Here is a 20623-nt window from a genome sequence, read left to right as displayed (position 1 = left end):
CCTATGATTACGAGCCAAAGAACATTTATTGCTATATAGCACCATTTTTTTAGAGTGTATCTATCTGTCTGTCTGTCTGTCTGTCTGTCTGTAACAAATAAGCATTCACTATTTACCCTAGATTCAGATTCTACATAGAAGCATATTCTCCCCACAGCATCAGCAACTTTTACACACACAAACCAGAGAGAGAGAGGAGGGGTGAGTGAAGGAGAAGACACACTGCGGAGTTCAGCAGAGAAGAGATGAAGAGAGCTGGAGACAGAGACCAAACCCACATCACAGAGCTTTGAACACACAGGAGCTCATGCACACACGCCGCCTGTGAGTTCAACTCCACGTCTCTGACACTAAGCATCTCTGCTGTGGACTTCAACACCGCATCTGTGATTATTCTTGGCTGGACCCCCTTTGGACTGTCTTAACATGCTGGGAGTTCAAAGTGATACTCTGCTGGTCGGCTTGATGGTTTGGATGGGAATCCTATGGGGAGAGATCTCAACCCAAGGTAATGTTCATTCCTGCACTGATTCATTCAAATGCCCTTGTGTCTTTGATGCACTGACACTGCTGTTTAACAGAAAGAGCCCTGGAAACTTTAATAACACACTCCTCACTTTTATCAGATTACGCACAGCCTAATTGAGAAAGACTCGTTGCAATTTGAGTTTAGTCGCCCTGATGCGACGTGAGGTTTGCGGACAAGATCGTATGAGACAAACATGCCTGTTTTGATCAGTTTGGCTCGTGCATGCGCTGTCAGAATTGTTTTCAAGACAAAAGTGGGGCAGAAATAATGAAGAAACGTGTGGATCTGCTGCATAATAACGCGTGTGGACAAAGAGAAACGCTGCGGGATTCCAAATGAATGTGAATTTACATCTACACATGTGAATATATCACATGTGTAGATGTAATGCATAGACATCGTGCTTAAAACAGTCAAGAAGGACCCTTTGGACTTGCGCGTTAACTGTAATGAAAGTGCATGGAATGACATGAAAATGCATTGGTTTGTTGTCAGCTAATGCGTGTGTATGTGTGCTTGTCCATTCATAAGCATGCTTCCTTTACGCTATTATGAGTTTCTTAGCGCAAGATTGCCATAAAAATAAATGCTTTCTTTTGTAAATCGTGCGCTCGCATGAGAAACAGGAGCAGTTTGATTTCAGTAAGTGTCACCGCCACAAAACAGGAGCACTCACCCTCCCTGACCTGGTGTAATAAATGCAATGCTGTTGCATTATTCATGCAGATGCGAACAAGAAGTCAAATGACTGTGTTGGTTCATCCACCCGTGTTTTTCTTCTCCGTGCAGCTCTTTAATCACTTGCTGTGTAAATGTAGCTCAGTTCCACGCGCGTGGGCAACTCATCTTTAATCGGGACATGCGCGAGTGCATGTGGCTCCTTAACACGATTCTGTCCTCTAGTAAAAAAAAATATATATATTTTCCGTCAGTGGTGTGTGCTGATCTCCTGAAATGAGAAGCAAAAGACACGTCTCTGCGTTTGGATTATTTCTCTCCAATGTTAATTCATATTCCAGCTCCGTTTGACGTTTCCAGTTTCCAGGTTAAAGGAACAGCGTTTTCTACACTATAAAGAAGTATAAACAATATGTATTTGTTTCTATAGAATAACATAGGCAATATTAAAAAGTTAAACATTGCTTCAAACATACAGGCAAGAATGTAAGCGACTAGTCTCTTGTTAATATATAATATTAAGTCTTGTGGATTCTTAATTGATATAGCCTAAATCTTGTGCTTATATTTAATGTTTTTCCTTGCTTCCATTTTAATGTTGTGTTCCATTCAGTTTTGACATCTCTAACCATGCATTATTCTGTTGTTTGCACAGAATATGATGTGTAAAGAAACCAAATGGCAATTTAATGGCAAAAAACATTTGTTTTGAAACTGTACAGTATTTAAATTGTAGATTTTCAAAATAGCTTCCGAGTTGAAGTAGCTTTTGTTTCATTTACATAGTGGAAAATATGACTCGAATTAAACAGCATAAGAGCATTACTTTAAACACAATCACAGTGCATTGTTTGTGTTTACAAATGATGAGTTGAAATTGTCTGTGAATCGATAACATCTGTAATAGTGATTAATGGCTTAATATAGAACTGAATTTGTACTGAACCCAGCACTTTCCATAACTGGAAGTGTTAGATTACAAAAGTTAGCCTATCATGTCCCCCGTGTTCACTTTGGATCACGTCCCATAATAATTGAGTTCCCTTTGTTTTGGCACACTCTGTTCCGTTAAAAGGAATGAGATCTTAGTTACACTAGCTGTCTTTATTTACTGCCGGTGATATGATAAAGCCCTTCCATGCTACGAAACACATTAGAGTGTTTTTTACTGGTGACTCAAATGAATCTAAATTGTTATATTTTAAAGAAATAATTCTCTCATGTCACTATTTGCTCTCCGTCATTGTTTAGTGTTCCTTCATTCGTAGAAGAATTGTGCTGGTCGCTCTCTTCCATGCAATTACAGTGAATGGGATCTAGGGCTTTCATGCTTTAAAAGCACCATAAAAGTATTCATAGGACTCACGCTCTGCTTCCACAGAGAAAGAAAGTGATACGTGTTAGGAATGAGTAAATGAGAGTGATTTCTCATTTTTGACTGAATTATCCCTTACTGAACATCCACAGAATTATCGCCTGCAAAGTTTTAAGCAAATTCACAGTAGCTCTCCCAAAAATCAGATCGACTATTCTGGCGGTGCTGTCAGTTTTATTTTCACAGGGCCAGACCTCTCTAGGTGACAGACTGTCTGTTCTGCACCTTCTGAAAATCACTCATCTGGAATTTGTCCTTCTCTTCCCATCACATCACTTCCCGTCTTTCTCCGCAGCTCTCCCTACTTTCTGATACACAAAGCCAAATCAGAATAGAAAGGGCAAGAATGTGCTGCAGGAAATGTCTGATAGGAGCTAAAACAAGTGCGTGAGATGTGCTCTCAGAGGACAGGCTTAAATATGTGTCCTTTGCTGTGGATTTATGGAGACCTGAACATTGAGTCATTCTACAAAACGTAAAAAGTGTCTTTTGACTCATTAACATGTAAATAAGGACTCTGATTACACTCTTAAAAATAAAGGTTCCAAAAAGGGGATTTCACAGCAAAGTCATAAGAACCCTTTAGGTTCCCCAAAGAACCTTTCAGTGAACAGTTCTTAAAAGAAACATTTTTAAAAACTAATCTAAAGAACCTTTTTCCACTCGATGGAACCACATGGAATATAATAAATGCCAATAAAGAATCTTTATTTTTATGAGTGTATGGATAATTATAGACATTTGCTGTTATTGCTGCTTATGTTTTTGTTTAGCAGGCATCATTACCATGATTTTTTTATATAGTACACAAGTAATTAAAGAAAAGTGAATATTTGTACAAGTATCAGCCAGTGGCATAACTACCAGCAGTGCAGATGGGGAAAATTAAATGATTATTTTAAATTAATATTTTGATGCGACTCAAGATGGCATAGTACAATTTATTAATACTTTATTTATTTAAAATGTTACTTACAAATGATTTAATATTATAAAATTTGATTTAATTGTGTAATATAAATATATTAAATAAAAAAATTACATTATACTATTATAAATTATATTTATGTAAATTTAATTAAAATTATTTATTTAATATAATTTTAAGGAATATTTTTAATCACTTTTTCTAAAATATATATTGGTTAAAGTCTAAAACTACATACTTAACTGATTATTGAAGTTTAATTATTTCCTTTTTTTCATATTTCATATCTAGCCAGCCCCAAATATTGTATGGTATTGTATATTTTCATTAATTTAATCAATGTTTAATATAACTACTATAAATTTGCAATAAAGTAATGAATTATACATATTCTTTAAATTATACTTTAATTAAAAAGTTTTTAATTAAATCTTTAACCAAGTATTTCAAAATAAATAGATATTTTAAAAGATGAAAGAAAAGAAAAAGGCATCAGTTTCGTAGAATGACTCATTTGATTGTACCTGTGTGGGTTTGTTGATTCAGGATACGATGGGCTTCTGTCTGGTTCTGAATCCATCAACAGGTGTTTGTTTTGCTAATATCATATTTCCCTAATCGGATAAGAAAACAAACGCTGATGTAGATCCGTTGAACGTTGGCATGTTCTGTAAATATAAGCGTTAGGTAATATCACTAGCGTAATTTGTTGGCTGGCGTTATGGTGTTATTTTAATTAAGCATGTGGTGTGTTAAAAATAGCAATAAGCTCTTAAGATTTCTGTCTACGGTGTTGTATGCAAGATCACTGCCATATAAGCTCTGACAGTAGGGCAGCTTGCGTAATATCTGCTATCCTGTAGCTCTATACCGTGGGCTGGCGGCCTGTGCACGTACAGTGAATCTTAGAAAGTGCTTTCCGTTGTAGTTTCCTCCGAACGAGAGGTTTGCATCTGATGCCCTGGAGGTTTGCTGACGGGAGGGCGACTGACAGCTTCTCTTCAGCGCCTGGAGCCCAGCTCAGCACCTCCTCATCGTTCACACAGAGGATTCTCTAGTCACTGGGAATTGGTGAGACTTTCTCGGGTTTCCTTTGAACACTTGTGCCCTACAGCACAAAAAAAGACGAGATTTGTAGCTGTGAGAGAAGGATTGTGGGGAAAGAGTAAAGGTAGATGAGATGTGGACAACCTAACGCTTTATGCATTACCAGCTAATTAAGTGACAGTAAAGACATTTTATATTATTACAAAAGTTTACTATTTCAAATAAATGCTGTTCTTTTAAACTTTCTATTCATTAAATAATCCGGAAAAAAACTGCATTATGGTATCCACAAAAATATTAAGCAGCACAACTGTTTTCAGCATTGATAATAATAAGGAATGCTTGTAAATGTTTATAAATTATATATATATATATATATATATATATATATATATATATATATATATACACACACGCGCACACATACATATATATTAAGGAATAATATTAATACATGTATGTGTATTTTAAGAAATTATTTTTACTAAAATCCTTTTAATTAAAATATGAATCTGCATTCTTTAAAAGTCTGATTATTAAAGTGTTTTTTAATCAGTCATACAATTCATAATTCATCACTAGTTACAATTCCTCTCTTAACCTCAGTTGAGACATTATGTGGTTGCAAATTAAGACAAATTAAGACCCTCTTAAACGTTTCCCGATGAAAACTTGAGGAAACAATTTAGCGTAAACATTCTGACACAAGAGTTTCACAGCCGAGCATCTGTTGCCTCAGAGTGTTAATGAAATTATCATGCAGTGTTAATCAGCCCTGACTGATCGCATTGGTCGAGTGAATCCGACAAAACTAATGAACGGACCAAAAGATCGGCTCATCTTTACCAGTGCCCTGAAAAGAAAATATATTCGTATGTGTTTTGTGTTTAGTTGCACTGACTGGATTCATTTCAGGGGTCATTAAATGCTCTAAAATGTTTACTCTGACATGCAGAAGACTCTGTAAGGAAGTATTACAGTTAACATGAAATCCAAATCAACCTGACTTTCATAATAAATTCTTCTAGTCTTATTTTAAAGGATTCAGTGCGTGTCGTGACAAAATTGTTTGACTCAGAACATTAATCACATTGGGTTGCAACCACCATTTCATGTTTGTTGTGTTTTAAGTAATAGTTCTCTCAAAAATGAAATTTTGCTGAAAATGTACTCGCCCTCGGGCCCTCCAAGATGTAGATGAGTTTGTTTCTCCATTGGAAAAGATTTAGAGAAATGTAGCATTGCATCACTTGCTCACCAATGGATCCTCTGCATGGGTGCCGTCAGAATGAGAGTCCAAAGAGCTGATAAAAACATCACAATAATTCACAAGTAATCCACATGAGTCCATCAGTTAATGTCTTGTAAAGTGAAAAGCTGTGTGCTTATAAGAAACAAATTCACCATGAAGTTGTTTTAACTTTAAACCATTGGTTTTGGGAGAAATCCATAATAATGCTTTGTCCCATGAAAAAGTACATCCTCTGTTATTCGCTCACATCAAAATCCATCAACATATTTGTTTAGAACTGATTTGGACTGTTTTCACAATCTGTTTGAAGTTAAAAACTTCTTAATTATTAATTTATTCCTTAAAACATGCAGATTTTTCCCTCGCAAGACATTAATTGATGGACTGGAGTGGTGTGGATCACTTGTGGATTATTGTGATGTTTTTTATCAGCTCTTTGGACTCTCATTCTGACGGCACCCATTCACTTGCAGAGGATCCACTGGTGAGCAAGTGGTATACTGATACATTTCTCCACATATTCATGAAGAAACTAACTCTTTTACATCATTATGACCTGAGGGTGAGTACATTCTGGGGAAATTTTCATTTTTGGGTGAACTACTCCTTGAACGCCATTTGCAACTTCACATTGAGCCATGGTGCTCAAATGGGAAATGTGAGTTTGAGCCTGGTTTTTGTTGTGTCTTGATTGCTCCCTCCTTTCAAGTATTCTGCTGTTAAAAGAAAAGCAATGAACTGTACTGGAATTATGCAAGACCGTCAAGACAGGAGAATAAGACTCCTCAAGCATCTAAATGTTTACTGTTGCCAACAGACGCCCTTTAAAGAGATTAAAAAACAGGATATTGTGGTGGAATAGAACACATCCCCTCATAATCACTCCTAACGCGGCTACAGCTCTAATGATGCATGTGAATGAGCGATTCAGAACGTCAGCGCTGAACTTTGAAGACGCTCCATGATGAATCTGAGCCTCTGAATATGACGGTGTCACTTCTACAGATGGAACGGTTGGTGCAAAGCATGCTCCATCTGTCAGGCTCATGACACCTCAATTTCCGCGGAGCATTTTACATGCTTAATATTTCAGCTTCCCTTTGCTTCAAAGCAGCGGCTGACAGGTCGCATGTTTTGAAATGTCCCAACCTGTTTCTCTGATTTGAGAGCTGCACGCAAGCGACTGCCTTCACCTGAGCCCGGCGCGTTTAGCGCGTCGAGACGAGGTGAGAAATGCAGTCAAAGCATTGCCGTCAGCTCCCCCGTCTCCACGGTGACATTTGAGAGCGAGTGTTTGCCTTAACGTTTTAGCTCGATGTTTTACACACCTTCAGCTGTCGGGTGTGTTTATCCTGTGCTTGCGAGCGCTGTCAGCCGCTAATGCAGACGGACAGTCCCAGCAGGTGGAGAGAGTCGATTCGGTGCTGAAACTTCATTTTACAGCTATTATGGAAATGACTTTTTCAGGGCATGAAGACAGCTTTAGAAAGAGCCTCAGAATTAATGTAATTTCAGACGTTTAGATCTGAATCATTTCTGAATGTGATAAGGTCTCACGCCTGCTGCTTTTGTAGATGGGAATTAATGTCTTGAAATGTGGCTGAAGAGCTTTAATGCCCTTAAAGCCTACTGTGGAGGTACCATGGTACTTTTGATATAAACCAGGGAACTTACTACTTAATAATATGCCGTGGTATTTTAGACATATAACATGGTATTATCGTAACAACCATGTACATTTGTACTAAAAGTACCATATTATTAGCATCTGATACCATTACTGTTATGCCACAGTAGTTTTTGCAAAGTACATAACAATAAAAAAAACTCTTGTATCACCATGTTACCCCATCTGCTAAATATTCGTAAAAAACATGATATTGGTACCATGGTACAGTGATGGTATCAGGTGAAAATACCATTGTGTTTATATTGTACTGCAAGCTATGTCATTGTACTGTCATGTCCAAAAATATTATTATCTGGTACCACATTTTCAAAAAAGTACCATAGTATACTGCCATGGTGTTTTTGGAAGTTATGGCAAGTGTTTCAAAGTACCATTGTGTTATCAGATGCGCCATTGTACCGCCACAGTAATTTTTGTAAGTTATAACCAGAAAAATCATGGTATTACCATGTTACCAAATTAAAAAACATTGTATCGCCATGGTAAGTATTCATAAAACAACGATATTAACCATGTTAGCATATCAAAAATGGTATTACCATTGTAAATATCTATAAAACCATGCTTTTTACCATTTTCCTTAAAAATGTGATGGTCCCATGATATGGTGATGGTAACAGGTCAAAATAGCATGGTATTTACATGGTACCACAACAAGGTACTTTTATGAATATCATAGCACTGGTACCACATTTTAAAAAAGTACAATTTAGACATGTAAGATGTTATTGCCATGGTATTTTGGAAATGTAAAAGGTCAGTCTTGGAATTTATGGTAAATGTTTCCATAGTATTACCATCTGATACAGTCACTGTACCGTGGTGCCACCACGGTACTTTTTCTAAGGTCATAACCAAAAAGCTGTGGTATTACAATGGAGCTTATAAAAATCATGGTATTACAGTGGTATCACTGTATTCCCAAGGTACTTTATTCAGAAAAAAAATTGTTAATATTGTAAGAGTCTTTAGTGCTTCTGTTTTTTAGTGATTGATACATTCATGTACCATGGTATACATGATATTCCAAAGTACTTAAAAGAATACCGTGGTATTACCATGATCAAAATGCATGGCAGTACCATGGTGCTTTATTGTTAGCGTGTGATGTAAGCTGTCCCAAGGGCTGTGTTAAAATGGGTGGCCGGGTGTTTTCTGCCTGTGCAGTCTCGGCTGCAGTCGGATCCAGGCCTTTTGAGCGTGTGAATGAGCGATCGGTTGGAGGGTTCTTGGCAGGGCTGCACACTTTAGTGCCTCTCTGTGGGCAACAGTCATTGAAACACCACTCACACTCCAGACTGCCTCCCGTTCATGCATGGAGCACAAGATGGAGGAGTCAAGGCATGGAGAAGAGGGGGGAAAAAAGAGAAAAACACTCATTTTTATAGCTTTTTTTCCATCTTGCATCCATCAAACTTTGTCACGCTTATGAAACCTCCTCACTGTCACAGGATCTGTGTGTAGATGACAAGAGCTTTGGTTTTTAGACATACGGCGGGTTTCCTCTGGGTAGCATAAATAAATCAACAAATAAATGTTTTAAAGGACAGCCGTATTAATTGTAAATGGAGAGGGCTTTTAAGATAGGTTGTCATGGTGATAGGAATATCAACACAGGAAATCTTTGGGAAAACAAGAGTGGAATTCAGTTCAGTTCAATTCTGTTTTATTAGTAGAGCACTTTTTCTATTGAAATTGGTCCAAAGTGGCTTTACAAAGAAAAGTACGCAGTGAATAAGCCAAATGTGACACTGCCATGGAAAAACTGCCAAAGATATTCAGGTTAGATGGGGAAGAATCTCAAAGGCCATTATCTGTGGGTTGGTTTTGAAGTTGCATACTAATTACATTAATGAAAATAAGTAGGATGCATGCTATTATACCATACTGTACGTTATGTGAATTTCTGTATGCATGGAACATCTGGATGACTGTCAACTAGAGCACACAACTTGAAATACTTAATCCAATATTGCAATGCACTCAACTTCATTTTCCAATTGAATTTATAGATTTATATTATATTAATCCATTTTTATAACATTTTAAACCGAATTAAAGGGGAAAAATGATTGTAAATATTTCCAAGATGATAACTTGATGTCACATGCCGAGTGAAACAAGAAAAATAATGAGGTCATGTGACTGCATTTATTTGATCCAAAATAACATAAATATTGTGAAATATTTTTATAATTTCAAGTAACTGATTTCTAATTAAATATATTTTAAAATGTAATTTATTCCTGTGATCATTTCAGCATCATTACTCCAGACTTCAGTGTCACGTGATCTTTCTGAAATCATGCTAATATACTGATTTGAGCTCAAGAAACATTTCTGATTATTAACAATGCTGAAAACCCTATTTTTTGTGGAAACGAATGATTTAATGAATAGAGCAGCATTCGTTCGATATAGATATATTTGTACATTTCAAATGTCTTTACTGTCAATTTTGATCAACTTAATGAGTCCTTGCTGATTAAAAGTATTAATTTCTTAAAATCTTACTTTGAGTGGTAGTTTACTGTAAAGAAATGGTAGTATTATAATATGGTATTCTGAACGTTGACAGAAGTTTGTGAGGAATCTGTGTGTTTTTGTGGGCTGATGCCCAGAGAGAGATTGTTCTATCGTTCTTCTTGATCTTTTTGATCCCTGTGTACACTTTGTAAGTGAAATGAAGACAGGAGAGGGAGAATGGAGAGGATACGGCCCTTTGATGTATTGTCACCCTTTGTTCTCCAGAGAAGTGGTTAATCACACACTGGTTTCGTAGAAACGAGGTTCGTTTCCCAAAATAACACAAATAAAACCAAAGCAAAGGTCAGAATGTTGAGGGAGGAGCGCTGAGATTAAAGGCAGAGGACAGAGGGAAGGATGGAGGGTAAGAGGAGAGCGGAGCAGGACAGCCGCCTGTGCAGACGACGCACACCTGTACAGATGCTCAGAGACGCTCGAATGACGAGTGGATAGAAGATGCCATCTGCCTCACCATCCTGGAGGGAATCCAATAGATTCCGGCCCCTAGAACATCCAAGAATGGATGAGATCTCTATAAAGGCACCATGGAGACGATGAGACTGTTTTGATGTTCTTTAATAGAATTGAATTGTATTCGATTTTAAAATACTTTCTCATGTCCTAATTTAATATGCAGAATCAATAATTACACTGTAAGAAAAAATCTGTTGAAAAATTATACATGTCCTGTCAGAAAATGACCAGTATCTTTTCCATTACAACAAACACCTTAAACACAACACAACGCATAATTCAAAATATGGGTAAACACATTTGAAAAGTCAATACAGAGGATTTGTTAATATTACCAATGGTATATTGTGCCATGTTTTACACTTTATTTCTTTTTAAGAATATAAGTCATTTAATATTCTGGTAAATCACAAAACTTACCTCATGTAAATTGTCAAAAACAACATCTAAATCAATTTAAACCTGGGTTATTGAATGATTTACATTTATTTGACACGATTTATTTTCTTAATAGAGTTTAAACTTGCCTTCTGGTCCCATTCTAGAATTCCAATTTAATACCTGAAACTAAACTGTATTTGAATTGAAGTAGCAAACAGGTTGCAGAATTGCAATTATAATTATAACCAGCATACTTGCTTAAGTTGCAATTAAATCAAAGTAAATTCTAAATGTATTTAGCTGTAGTTTTTTATCAGAAAAGCAAATATCATTAAATTTCATGTTGGCTTGACAAAGCCTTGTTTAAAAGTAAAAAAAAAAAAACTCTTTAATTTAAAAAATGCATATGAAATTATTATAAGATTATTGGAGTATGTTTTATTTTTATTTTCAGTGTGTTACTGGCCATTTCTTTGTAATTGTTTGTGAAATTTACTAGCAATGTGAAAATTTTTACTTTATGTAGTATAAAACAACCAATTTTCCCACTTCATATTTTTTATGTGAATATGCCATTTCACTCAGAAATACATAATTGAGCAAAATTGGTTGTCATTGTTCATTGCCAATCATGAATGCTTACTTGTATAGTTGCTTTGCATATTATATTTGAATAGGAAAAATGCATTACATTAAAATATACACTTTACCTTAAAGTAACTGAAAATAAGCTTAGTAAATGTCTAAATTGTACAAGTCTTCTCCTATCTTATTACACACGCAAGTTGATTTGTGCTGAAAAGCTTGCCGGGTGAACGTGCCATTTGCACTGGATCAGGATTGACAGCTCTTATTTTCCACATCGGCGGACGACTGAGTCAATCTAGAGCTGTGCAGTCACCAGCAATCGAACCGTCACCAGGCTTTTGTCCAAGACTCTTGATGTAATTTGTACATGTTTACAGACTCGCAACAGATGATAAGGATGTTTGCGTGGTATAGTTCATTGGTTTAATATTGTATCCATGGTGCTTTGGGCAGCACTTTAGACAGAGATGATGTGTCATGTGGCTCATCCCAACACAATCAATGGCTGCTCCAGTTTAGCGTTGGATCTAGAGGGCTCGACTGACCCGATGGGGGCATGTAGGAACTGTCCCGAGACATCGACCCAGTGTCTGTGCTGCTCTCATTAGATTCCACTGGAAAAAAACATTATTTCTGGTTCCTGCTCTTCTTTGTCTCTATCCTTGTGGTGTGAGCTTCCAGTAATAGCCGCTGTAACCGGCATTGAGCTCAGGGCCGAGCGCCACCACTAATGAGGCAGGTGTTCAAATTAGTGAGCCGGGCCAGCGATCCCTTGGGAAAATGCCTGCCATCATGTAGATGTGGAGAATGAGAATTTAGATTAATTAATGCTGGAATGTGAGCTTGAGTCAATAGTTCAGATATAATTAATATGCGGCCCTTCTGAGGTATTGTTTGGAAAAATATTGTGTTGAAGTGGTTGCCAAGGCACGGCTATAAGGTGTGCTGATTGATTGGTTTTAGCAAGATGCTGTGGTTGCTCTGGAAAATTAAACACTTCCCGACTATATAGTATGCGGAAAACAGTACACCAAAAGTACATCCAAATTTCATTGATAGTAAGTTCAAATTCAAATGTAGTACCTACTCGGACACACTGTCTGTGATATTCTGATCTCTAGATTTGACTTGTGTCCCTCTTGAAATATTCTCTACCATTCCAATGCTGTTTTACAGACAATTTGTACATATTTAGCGATCTGGCTAATTCGTACACACTCGACCTCACTCTGGGATGGTTAACTGTGATGGGCGGGTTAGGTGCGGTCCTTCGTATGAATTCCCTGCCACCTCATAAAATGCATATGATTTTTCACAAAATGTATGAATTTGAATGAGTGAGGTCGTTTGAATTAGCAACTTTGTCAAATATGTACAAATTGCTGTGAGATCGGGATGACCATTGAAACGTTCAGGGTCAATGTTTTTTTTTTTTTAAAGAAATTAATACTTCTATTTAGCAAGGACACATTAAATTCATCAAAAGTGACTGTAAAGCGGTGTTATTTTGTATAATTGAGATTTTATTAATATTTTGTATGAGTTTTTATTTTAATTTGTTTTCAATTTAATTTTTGGTAATTTTGTTGTGTTTTTGCATTTTTATTTATTTTTGTTGTTTTTGTTTATTTTCAGTTTTTGTTCATTTTATTTATGTCTATATAGTTTTTAATTAATTTTATTTAAGTTTTAGCTATTTTAGAAAAATCCTTTATATTCATCAAGGAATCCTGGGAAAAAAAGTGTATCATGATTTCCACGTGTGTGTTTTTAAAGTGTGTTTGTGTTTTCCTCATATATCTAATAATTTATATTTAATTTATTTAAAAATTATTTATTAGACTTGTACAACCCCAATTCCGGAAATGTTGGGACGTTTTTTTACATTTTAGTAAAATGAAAACTAAAAGACTTTCAAATCACATGACCCAATATTTTATTCACAATAGAACATAGATAACATGACAAATGTTTAAATTGAGAAATTATAAAATTTTATGCACAAAATGAGCTCATTTCAAATATGATGCCTGCTATAAGTCTCAAAATATTTGGGATGGGGGCATGTTTTTACTAGGGGTGGCACTTTACACAGATGTCACAGTTCGATACGATTTCGATACAACAGAAAAAAAAAAAAAATCTACTATTCTCGGTTTCTTTTCATTTATTTTGAACAGAGAGTAGTACAGTAGTAATACTAAATATTATATTACATTATATATATACATATAATCTGCAGTACATATATACATACAAGGAATAAATTCTTGAAATATATTTGATTTAGTTAACAGATAAACAAGGGGAAAAAAACCATACAACATGTAACATAGCCTATATATGCTGAGTTTCAGTTCATTTTTGTGACACGCACACACACACACAACGCATCACTTCCAGCATTGCTAAAATTGGTACTTTATCAAAATAAAATACAAAAAATACAAATGCCTCTGTGTCACCGTTGAAAAGCGACTGAAGTACAAAGCCTATCATTTACATAATAAATAATAGTTTAGAATTCAGATACGTTACATCGCAAATATGGAAATATTATGGAATATTTGGATTTGTGTCGAATTAGAGAGGTAGGATACACGAACACAAAGCTCCATTTCGCAAACAGTTGAGTGCACAAGCCTTTAAAGTATACTCCTTTGTCAGTCTATGTGAGAGACGCATTCAGAATCAGCACATGGTTACTGTCTAGGGGGCTTTGTTTTCAAGTGCGCATCTCATGACATTCACTGTCCTTCTGCTGGTGATTAATAAACAGTATTGCTGTGGGTGCCCCCTTCTGGATTGAGGGTGAATTGCCTGTATTCATTGTATGGCCTCATGCAATGAACCGAGATGCCCGTACCGTGACGGTTCAGTACCAATACATGTATCGTGCCACTCCTAATGTTTACCATGGTGTAGCATCTCCTCTTCTTTTCAAAACAGTTTGAAGACGTCTGGGCATCGAGGTTATGAGTTTCTGGAGTTTTGGTACTGGGATTTGGTCCCATTCTTGCCTGATATAGGTTTCCAGGATCTGAAGAGTTCGTGGTCACCTTTGACGTATTTTTCATTTAATGATGTTCTCTATAGGTGAAAGATCTGGACTGCAGGCAGGCCAATTCAGCACCCAGACTCTTCTACTACGAAGCCATGCTGTTGTAATAGCTGCAGTATGTGGTTTTGCATTGTCCTGCTGAAATACACAAGGCCTTCTCTGAAATAGACGTCATCTGGAGGGGAGCATATGTTGCTCTGAAACCTTTATATACCTTTCAGCATTCATAGTGCCTTCCAAAACATGCAAGCTGCCCATACCATATGCACTTATGCACCCCCATACCATCAGAGATGCTGGCTTTTGAACTCAATGCTGAGAACACGCTGGAAGGTCTCCCTCCTCTTTAACCCGGAGGACACGGCGTCCGTGATTTCCAACAAGAATGTCAAATTTGGACTCGTCTGACCACTTTTCCACTTTGAAACAGTTGTGGACACGACGGCACTTCTGGACCATGTTCACATACGGCTTCCTTTTTGCATGATAGAGCTTTAGTTGGCATCTGCAGATGGCACGGCGGATTGTGTTTACCGACAGTGGTTTCTGGAAGTATTCCTGGGCCCATTTAGTAATGCCAATGACAGAATCATGCCGATGATTGATGCAGTGTCGTCTGAGGACCCAAAGACCACAGGCATCCAACAAAGGTCTTTGGCCTTGTCCCTTACGCACAGAGATTTCTCCAGTTTCTCTGAATCTTTTGATGATGTTATGGACTGTAGATGATGAGATTTTCAAAGCTTTTGCAATTTGATGTTGAGGAACATTGTTTTTAAAGTATTCCACAATCTTTTTACGCACTCATTCACAGACTGCAGAGCCTCTTCCCATCTTTACTTCTGAGAGACTCTGCCCCTCTAAGACATCCCTTTTATGTTACAGACCTGATGTTAATTAACTTAATTAGTTGCTAGATGTTCTCCCAGCTGAATCTTTTAAAAATGTCTTACTTTTTTAGCCCTTTGTTGTCCCCGTGCCAACTTTTTTGAGACCTGTAGCAGGCATCAAATTTGAAATGAGCTCATTTAGTGGATAAAAGTGTACAATTTCTCAGTTTAAACATTTGTTATCTATGTTCTATAGTGAATAAAATATTGGCTCATGTGATTTGAAGTCTTTTAGTTTTCATTTTATTCAAATTTAAAAAACATACCAACATTTCCGGAATTGGGGTTGCATAATATATATATGTTAATCTTTATAATTAAATATAGTATTTAGTGAAGTATAAAAGATTTATGTTTCAGATAAATGCTGTACTTTTGAATTTACATTCATAAAAGAATCCTAAAAAAAAGGGGGTTTCATGTTTTCCAATAGTGTTTTTTATATGGCACAAACTTTGCATCTATATTATTTAGGCCTATATATTTGCATCAATATGATTTATATTTATTTAAATAAGCAATAATGTCATTTGTAATGAAATATGTGTAGCATTTGTGTAGTATTTCTTAAGTATTATTTATATTATAAATTATTTATAAAATTATTTATAAATAAATATAACATTTTTATAATTATAAAACGACCACTATATAACGTAATAAATACTTGTGGTCTATGTAAAATGTTGCTGTTAACTGCTTTTAAAAGCTAAATTAAGAAGTTATGCACTCAATGAACTGCTTCTGAACAACAATTTTTAGCAATTCAGTAATCTTTCTAATAATATGACAAAGTCGTTTGACTCTTAAATGTTTAATTTCAGGAGCCAAAAGCTCCCTAGTCATTTTTTTTGTTTGCGGCGCTATCTATTATAATTTAAAAAATCAATATATTGTGCAACCTTATGAAGATTTCTTTAGCAAACTCTGACAGTCTTTAAAATAGGCCTGCAGCATCAGATATTAATAGTGAGTGGGGATAGTGGCTCTCCTGTGGGAGGGCAGGGATCTTTACTGTACTGTAGACCTCCCACAATGCTCAGCGTGGCTCCGAGAGCAACCGATTGAGCTTTAAGGTTGATGATTGTGATCACCGCCTGCTTCTGTTTAGGTTAAACACTTGTGCTTCTTTGCCCTGAGGTTTATAATTCTCACAGACAGCTATTGAGATAATTTCCCCTCAATATGTGTGATGTTTTGTAGTCATTATAAGTGACACTAGCCTTCACACGCGGTGCTTTTCCACAGCGACTGGATATGATCGGACGGGAATGTGCCGCCAGGAATTTACGGTTACAGTAATTGTCTGTTTGTCAGCTGTAAAGCGCGCCGGGAATGTCACTGGCGATGGAAAGAGGAAGGGCATAAAAGCAGACAAATGTAGAGATTGAAAAGTCAAGGTTAGTTATATGTTTCTCTATTCAGCCATGCGTTCAATCCTTGACAAGCGTGCAATTCTTCCCCGCATCCATACAGCCAATGGCGGTGGCCTTTATCTGCTCTGCCCAGAAACACACAGTCTCTCTCTCTCTCTCTCTCTCTCTCCCGTCCTCACCCACCGTCCTCTTTATCTCACGCAATCCCTCCTTTCACAACCACCATGTTACTCTTTTCCTCTATGGTGGGATCATTGACACCTTTAATGAGTCAGCACGCAGTCACAGCACTAAACGGTGATAATGGGATGCCGTGTAGACGGGGGAGATGTGGAAGTGTGTGGGAAGCTCTGCAAGAGCGTGTTTATTGGTTCGGTCAAACCAAGTCATTTGGAGCTTATTTTAATGCCCTTTCTTGTACTATGACCGCCCACTTTCTTGGGTTCCGGAAGTATTTTTTTCCTATTAATTTTCACCACAGGGATTTCAAATAAAGACATGGAAACCTTGAAGCAAACCAACCTGCTCCCTGCTGAATCAAAAGGTTACAAACTTTGACTTGATACATCAACAATGTTAATTGTGGCAGGCAATATATTCCATAATTTATATTCTGTAATTCACCTCATATGCATTGCTTTGAAAAGAAAGATTTAATTTAAATATGCTTAAATTTGACTGCTGGTGGTTTGTTAAAGTTATGATAAAGTTGTTGAGCTTTATTTTACTTATTTATTTTTTTAAATGTTAATTCTTTAAAGGGGAATGAACTCGTGAAGCATTACAATTGACTGTAAATTATGGTACAAAAAATAATATAGTCTTCAGTGATCCTTCAGAAATCATTCTAATATGCTGATTTGCTGCTCAAGAAACATTTCTCATTATTATTAGTATGTTTAATATTTTTGTGAAAAACAAACTTTTTTTTGGGGGGGGGGGGGGGTTTAATACATAGAAAGTTCGAAAGAACAGCATTTATTTGGCACAGAAATCTTTGTAACACTGTAAATGTCACTTTTGATCAGTTAAATGCTTTTTTTTTTGCTTAATAAAAATATAAATTTCCTTTTAAAGAATTGGTCCCAAACTTTTGAACATAAGTAGTAGTTTAATAGCTAGCTACACAGATATAAAATTAAATGTAAAATATGTTTTTGGTTTTTTGCAAAATACTCAAATTTAGAAGTAATTTGAAATATATCTATTGCTGCAGTTTTTGTTGCCATGGTAACAGCGACTTCTTTGGTGGATCATTGTAAATTCTGCTAATAAACATGATTTTAAAAAGTTGAATTGAAAGTTGAATTCTTTTGAATTCAGGCTTCTACAGAAGCTTAACCTCAGAGCTTGTGGAAGGCCTGTCTTTATCGGATTATACGTTATTGCTAAAAGTCTGTATTTCTGTAAAGAAAATGAATAGGATTTTTACTTCTGGAGCTCTGCTGTTGCTCTCTATCGCTACTGGCTTTTAGCAGCATCCTGATAAAGACGTAACTGTCTGGTGGAGGTAAATAAACTCTGCTTTATCAACAGCAGAGAACGCTTGGTAAATCTCTCCAGGTTGTTGAGGCAACAGCGTCTAACTGAAAATCCTCCAACTGCTCTCTAGGCTACAATTATGACAACTGAATGCCTCTATTTTGATTTTGGCATATTCGCTCCGAGCAGCTATTGGATTTGATCCAGACACACAAAGGGAGGCGGGATAGAAACCATCAAGCGTTTGTACACAGTTGACAGGATCTCAGCGTTCTTGCTGATCCAGATTGGTCGGGATCTTCCTCTTGTCAAGCGCTGCTGGTGAATAGACCATTGTGCCGCGTGATTGGCCCTCTTTCACCTCTGTTTGAATGTCAAAGGATGCTGCTAAAAGGACTTATATTCCTGCATTTCAACAGATGAAAGGCCTGGAATAGGGTTTGTTACAGAGACGGGCAGCTTCAGCTGGAGGAACACTGGATGTTTTTAACAATGCTGTCATATTTCACAAAATGCTTTTAGATTATTTATATTGATGCACGTGTTGCACAAGTTGCTTTCTAATAATAGGAACCCTTTAAAAAGACCAGGGGAGGTACCATGTTATTTATATATTTATTATACTATGGTATGGTACTGTGTGAAAAGAATATATATCATGTCCACTATAGTATTTTGATAAATGCTGTTATTTTATTTTTGTTTATATACTATATATAGTATTTATTCATATTTCCCAATTAACCTTTTTATTTAGATTTTCAGTGTTTGTTTTAATTTTTATAAGTTGTTTTTCATTAAGCTTAAACATTTTTTTAAGTCTTAGTTTTAGTAATTTTACTTCCAACTTATTTCATTTCAGTTAGTTACTAAGGCATCATTTCCCAAGTTTAACTTTACTAGGCTAGAGTATTACCATGATTGTATGATGGTAATACTATGGTACTTTTTGTAAGGAATATGTTACAGACGCAGACTACACACACGGGATACAAAAACAGGTAAGGTTTATTTTAAGGCAGATGAGCAGAGACAGAAGAATGTAATGAAGGCTGATGCAGGGATGGAGAATGATGCGATGGGATCTGGACGCTCTGGATGGGTCGCATGGAATTCCTCCAGTAGCGTTGGGTCCAGGATGTCATCTCTGGGGACCCATGATCTCTCCTCTGGGCCGTAGTCCTCCCAATCTACGAGGTATTCCAAGCGGCCACCACGGCGCCGGGAATCCAGGATCTCCTTCACCTTGTACACCACTCCGTCCTCCAGGATTAACGGGAGAGGGGGTTCCTCACTCGGACCAGGCTCTGTGGAAGGAGAAACAGGTGGGTGGTAAGGTTTCAGGAGAGATACGTGAAAGGTAGGGTTAATACGGTAGTGTGGGTGCAACTGCAACTGAAACGTGACTGGGTTGACTTGCTTACTGATGGTGAAGGGGCCAATATATCTGGGACTTAGCTTTCTGCAGGGCAGGCGCAGCTAGATGTCCCTTGTTGACAGCCAGACCTTCTGTCCTGGTTGGTATTGTGGGGCCTCGGATCTACGAAGGTCTGCTGTCATCTTGCGCCTACGTACTGCTCGCTGGAGCTGATGGTGAGCATTGTCCCAGACCCTCTCGCTCTCCCGGAACCAGTAATCCACTGCAGGCACTTCAGAAGGTTCTCCAGACCAGGGGAATAGTGGTGGCTGGTAGCCGAGCACACACTGGAAGGGAATGAGTCCAGTGGCAGCTTGACGCAGGGAGTTCTGGGCGTACTCGGCCCAGCCAATAAACTGGTTACAGGAGTCCTTGTGGCTGTGGCAGAAGGTTCGCAGGAAGTGGGCGATTTCCTGAATCTTCCTCTCCATCTGCCCGCTAGTCTGTGGGTGGTAACCCGATGACAGACTTACGGTCACATCTAGGAGTTTGAAGAAGCCTTTCCAGACTCTGGAAACGAACCACAATCAGAAACAAATGTCTTCAGGAATGCCAAAATACCTAACTACATGGTTGAAGAGCAGCTCCACTGTCTCCATGGCGGTAGGCAGACCCTTCAGAGGAAGCAATCGACAGGACTTGGAGAATCGATCGATTGCAAGTGTCAGGATGCAAGTGTTTCCACCCGAAGCTGGTAGGTCGGTAACAAAATCCACTCCTAGATGTGACCATGGACGGTTGGGAACGGGCAGCGGGAGGAGTTTGCCTGCTGGTAAGTGGCGAGGGCTCTTGGATATGGCTCACTCTGCACATCCCTGAACGAACCTTCTCACGTCCCTGGCCATGCTGGGCCACCAGTAACGATCTTTCAAAAGCGAGAGGGTACTGTTGGCCCCTGGGTGGGTTTTTATGGTCTGTCAGCATGGCAA

The 20623-nt window shown here is 37.4% G+C and overlaps 1 protein-coding gene across 2 annotated transcripts in view; it reads left to right on the top strand.

Moving 5' to 3' along the window:
• The first annotated feature begins 236 nt into the window (after window positions 1–236).
• Window positions 237–20623, top strand: part of LOC306863922 (seizure 6-like protein) — a 54430-nt gene continuing 34043 nt past the window's right edge. Inside the window, exon 1 of one of the 2 annotated variants that reach the window (XM_079407520.1) lies at window positions 237–508. In XM_079407520.1, coding sequence (XP_079263646.1) covers window positions 427–508 — 82 coding nt within the window. In that variant the 5' untranslated portion in view covers window positions 237–426. Of the gene's footprint in view, window positions 509–4352; window positions 4582–20623 lie in introns of those variants that run through there. The other variant, XM_079407521.1, reaches the window with a different exon arrangement.

This window comes from Barbus barbus, assembly GCF_936440315.1.
Source record: "Barbus barbus genome assembly, chromosome: 45".
Classification (NCBI taxonomy): domain Eukaryota; kingdom Metazoa; phylum Chordata; class Actinopteri; order Cypriniformes; family Cyprinidae; genus Barbus; species Barbus barbus.
This window is presented reverse-complemented; position numbering and strand designations above follow the sequence as displayed.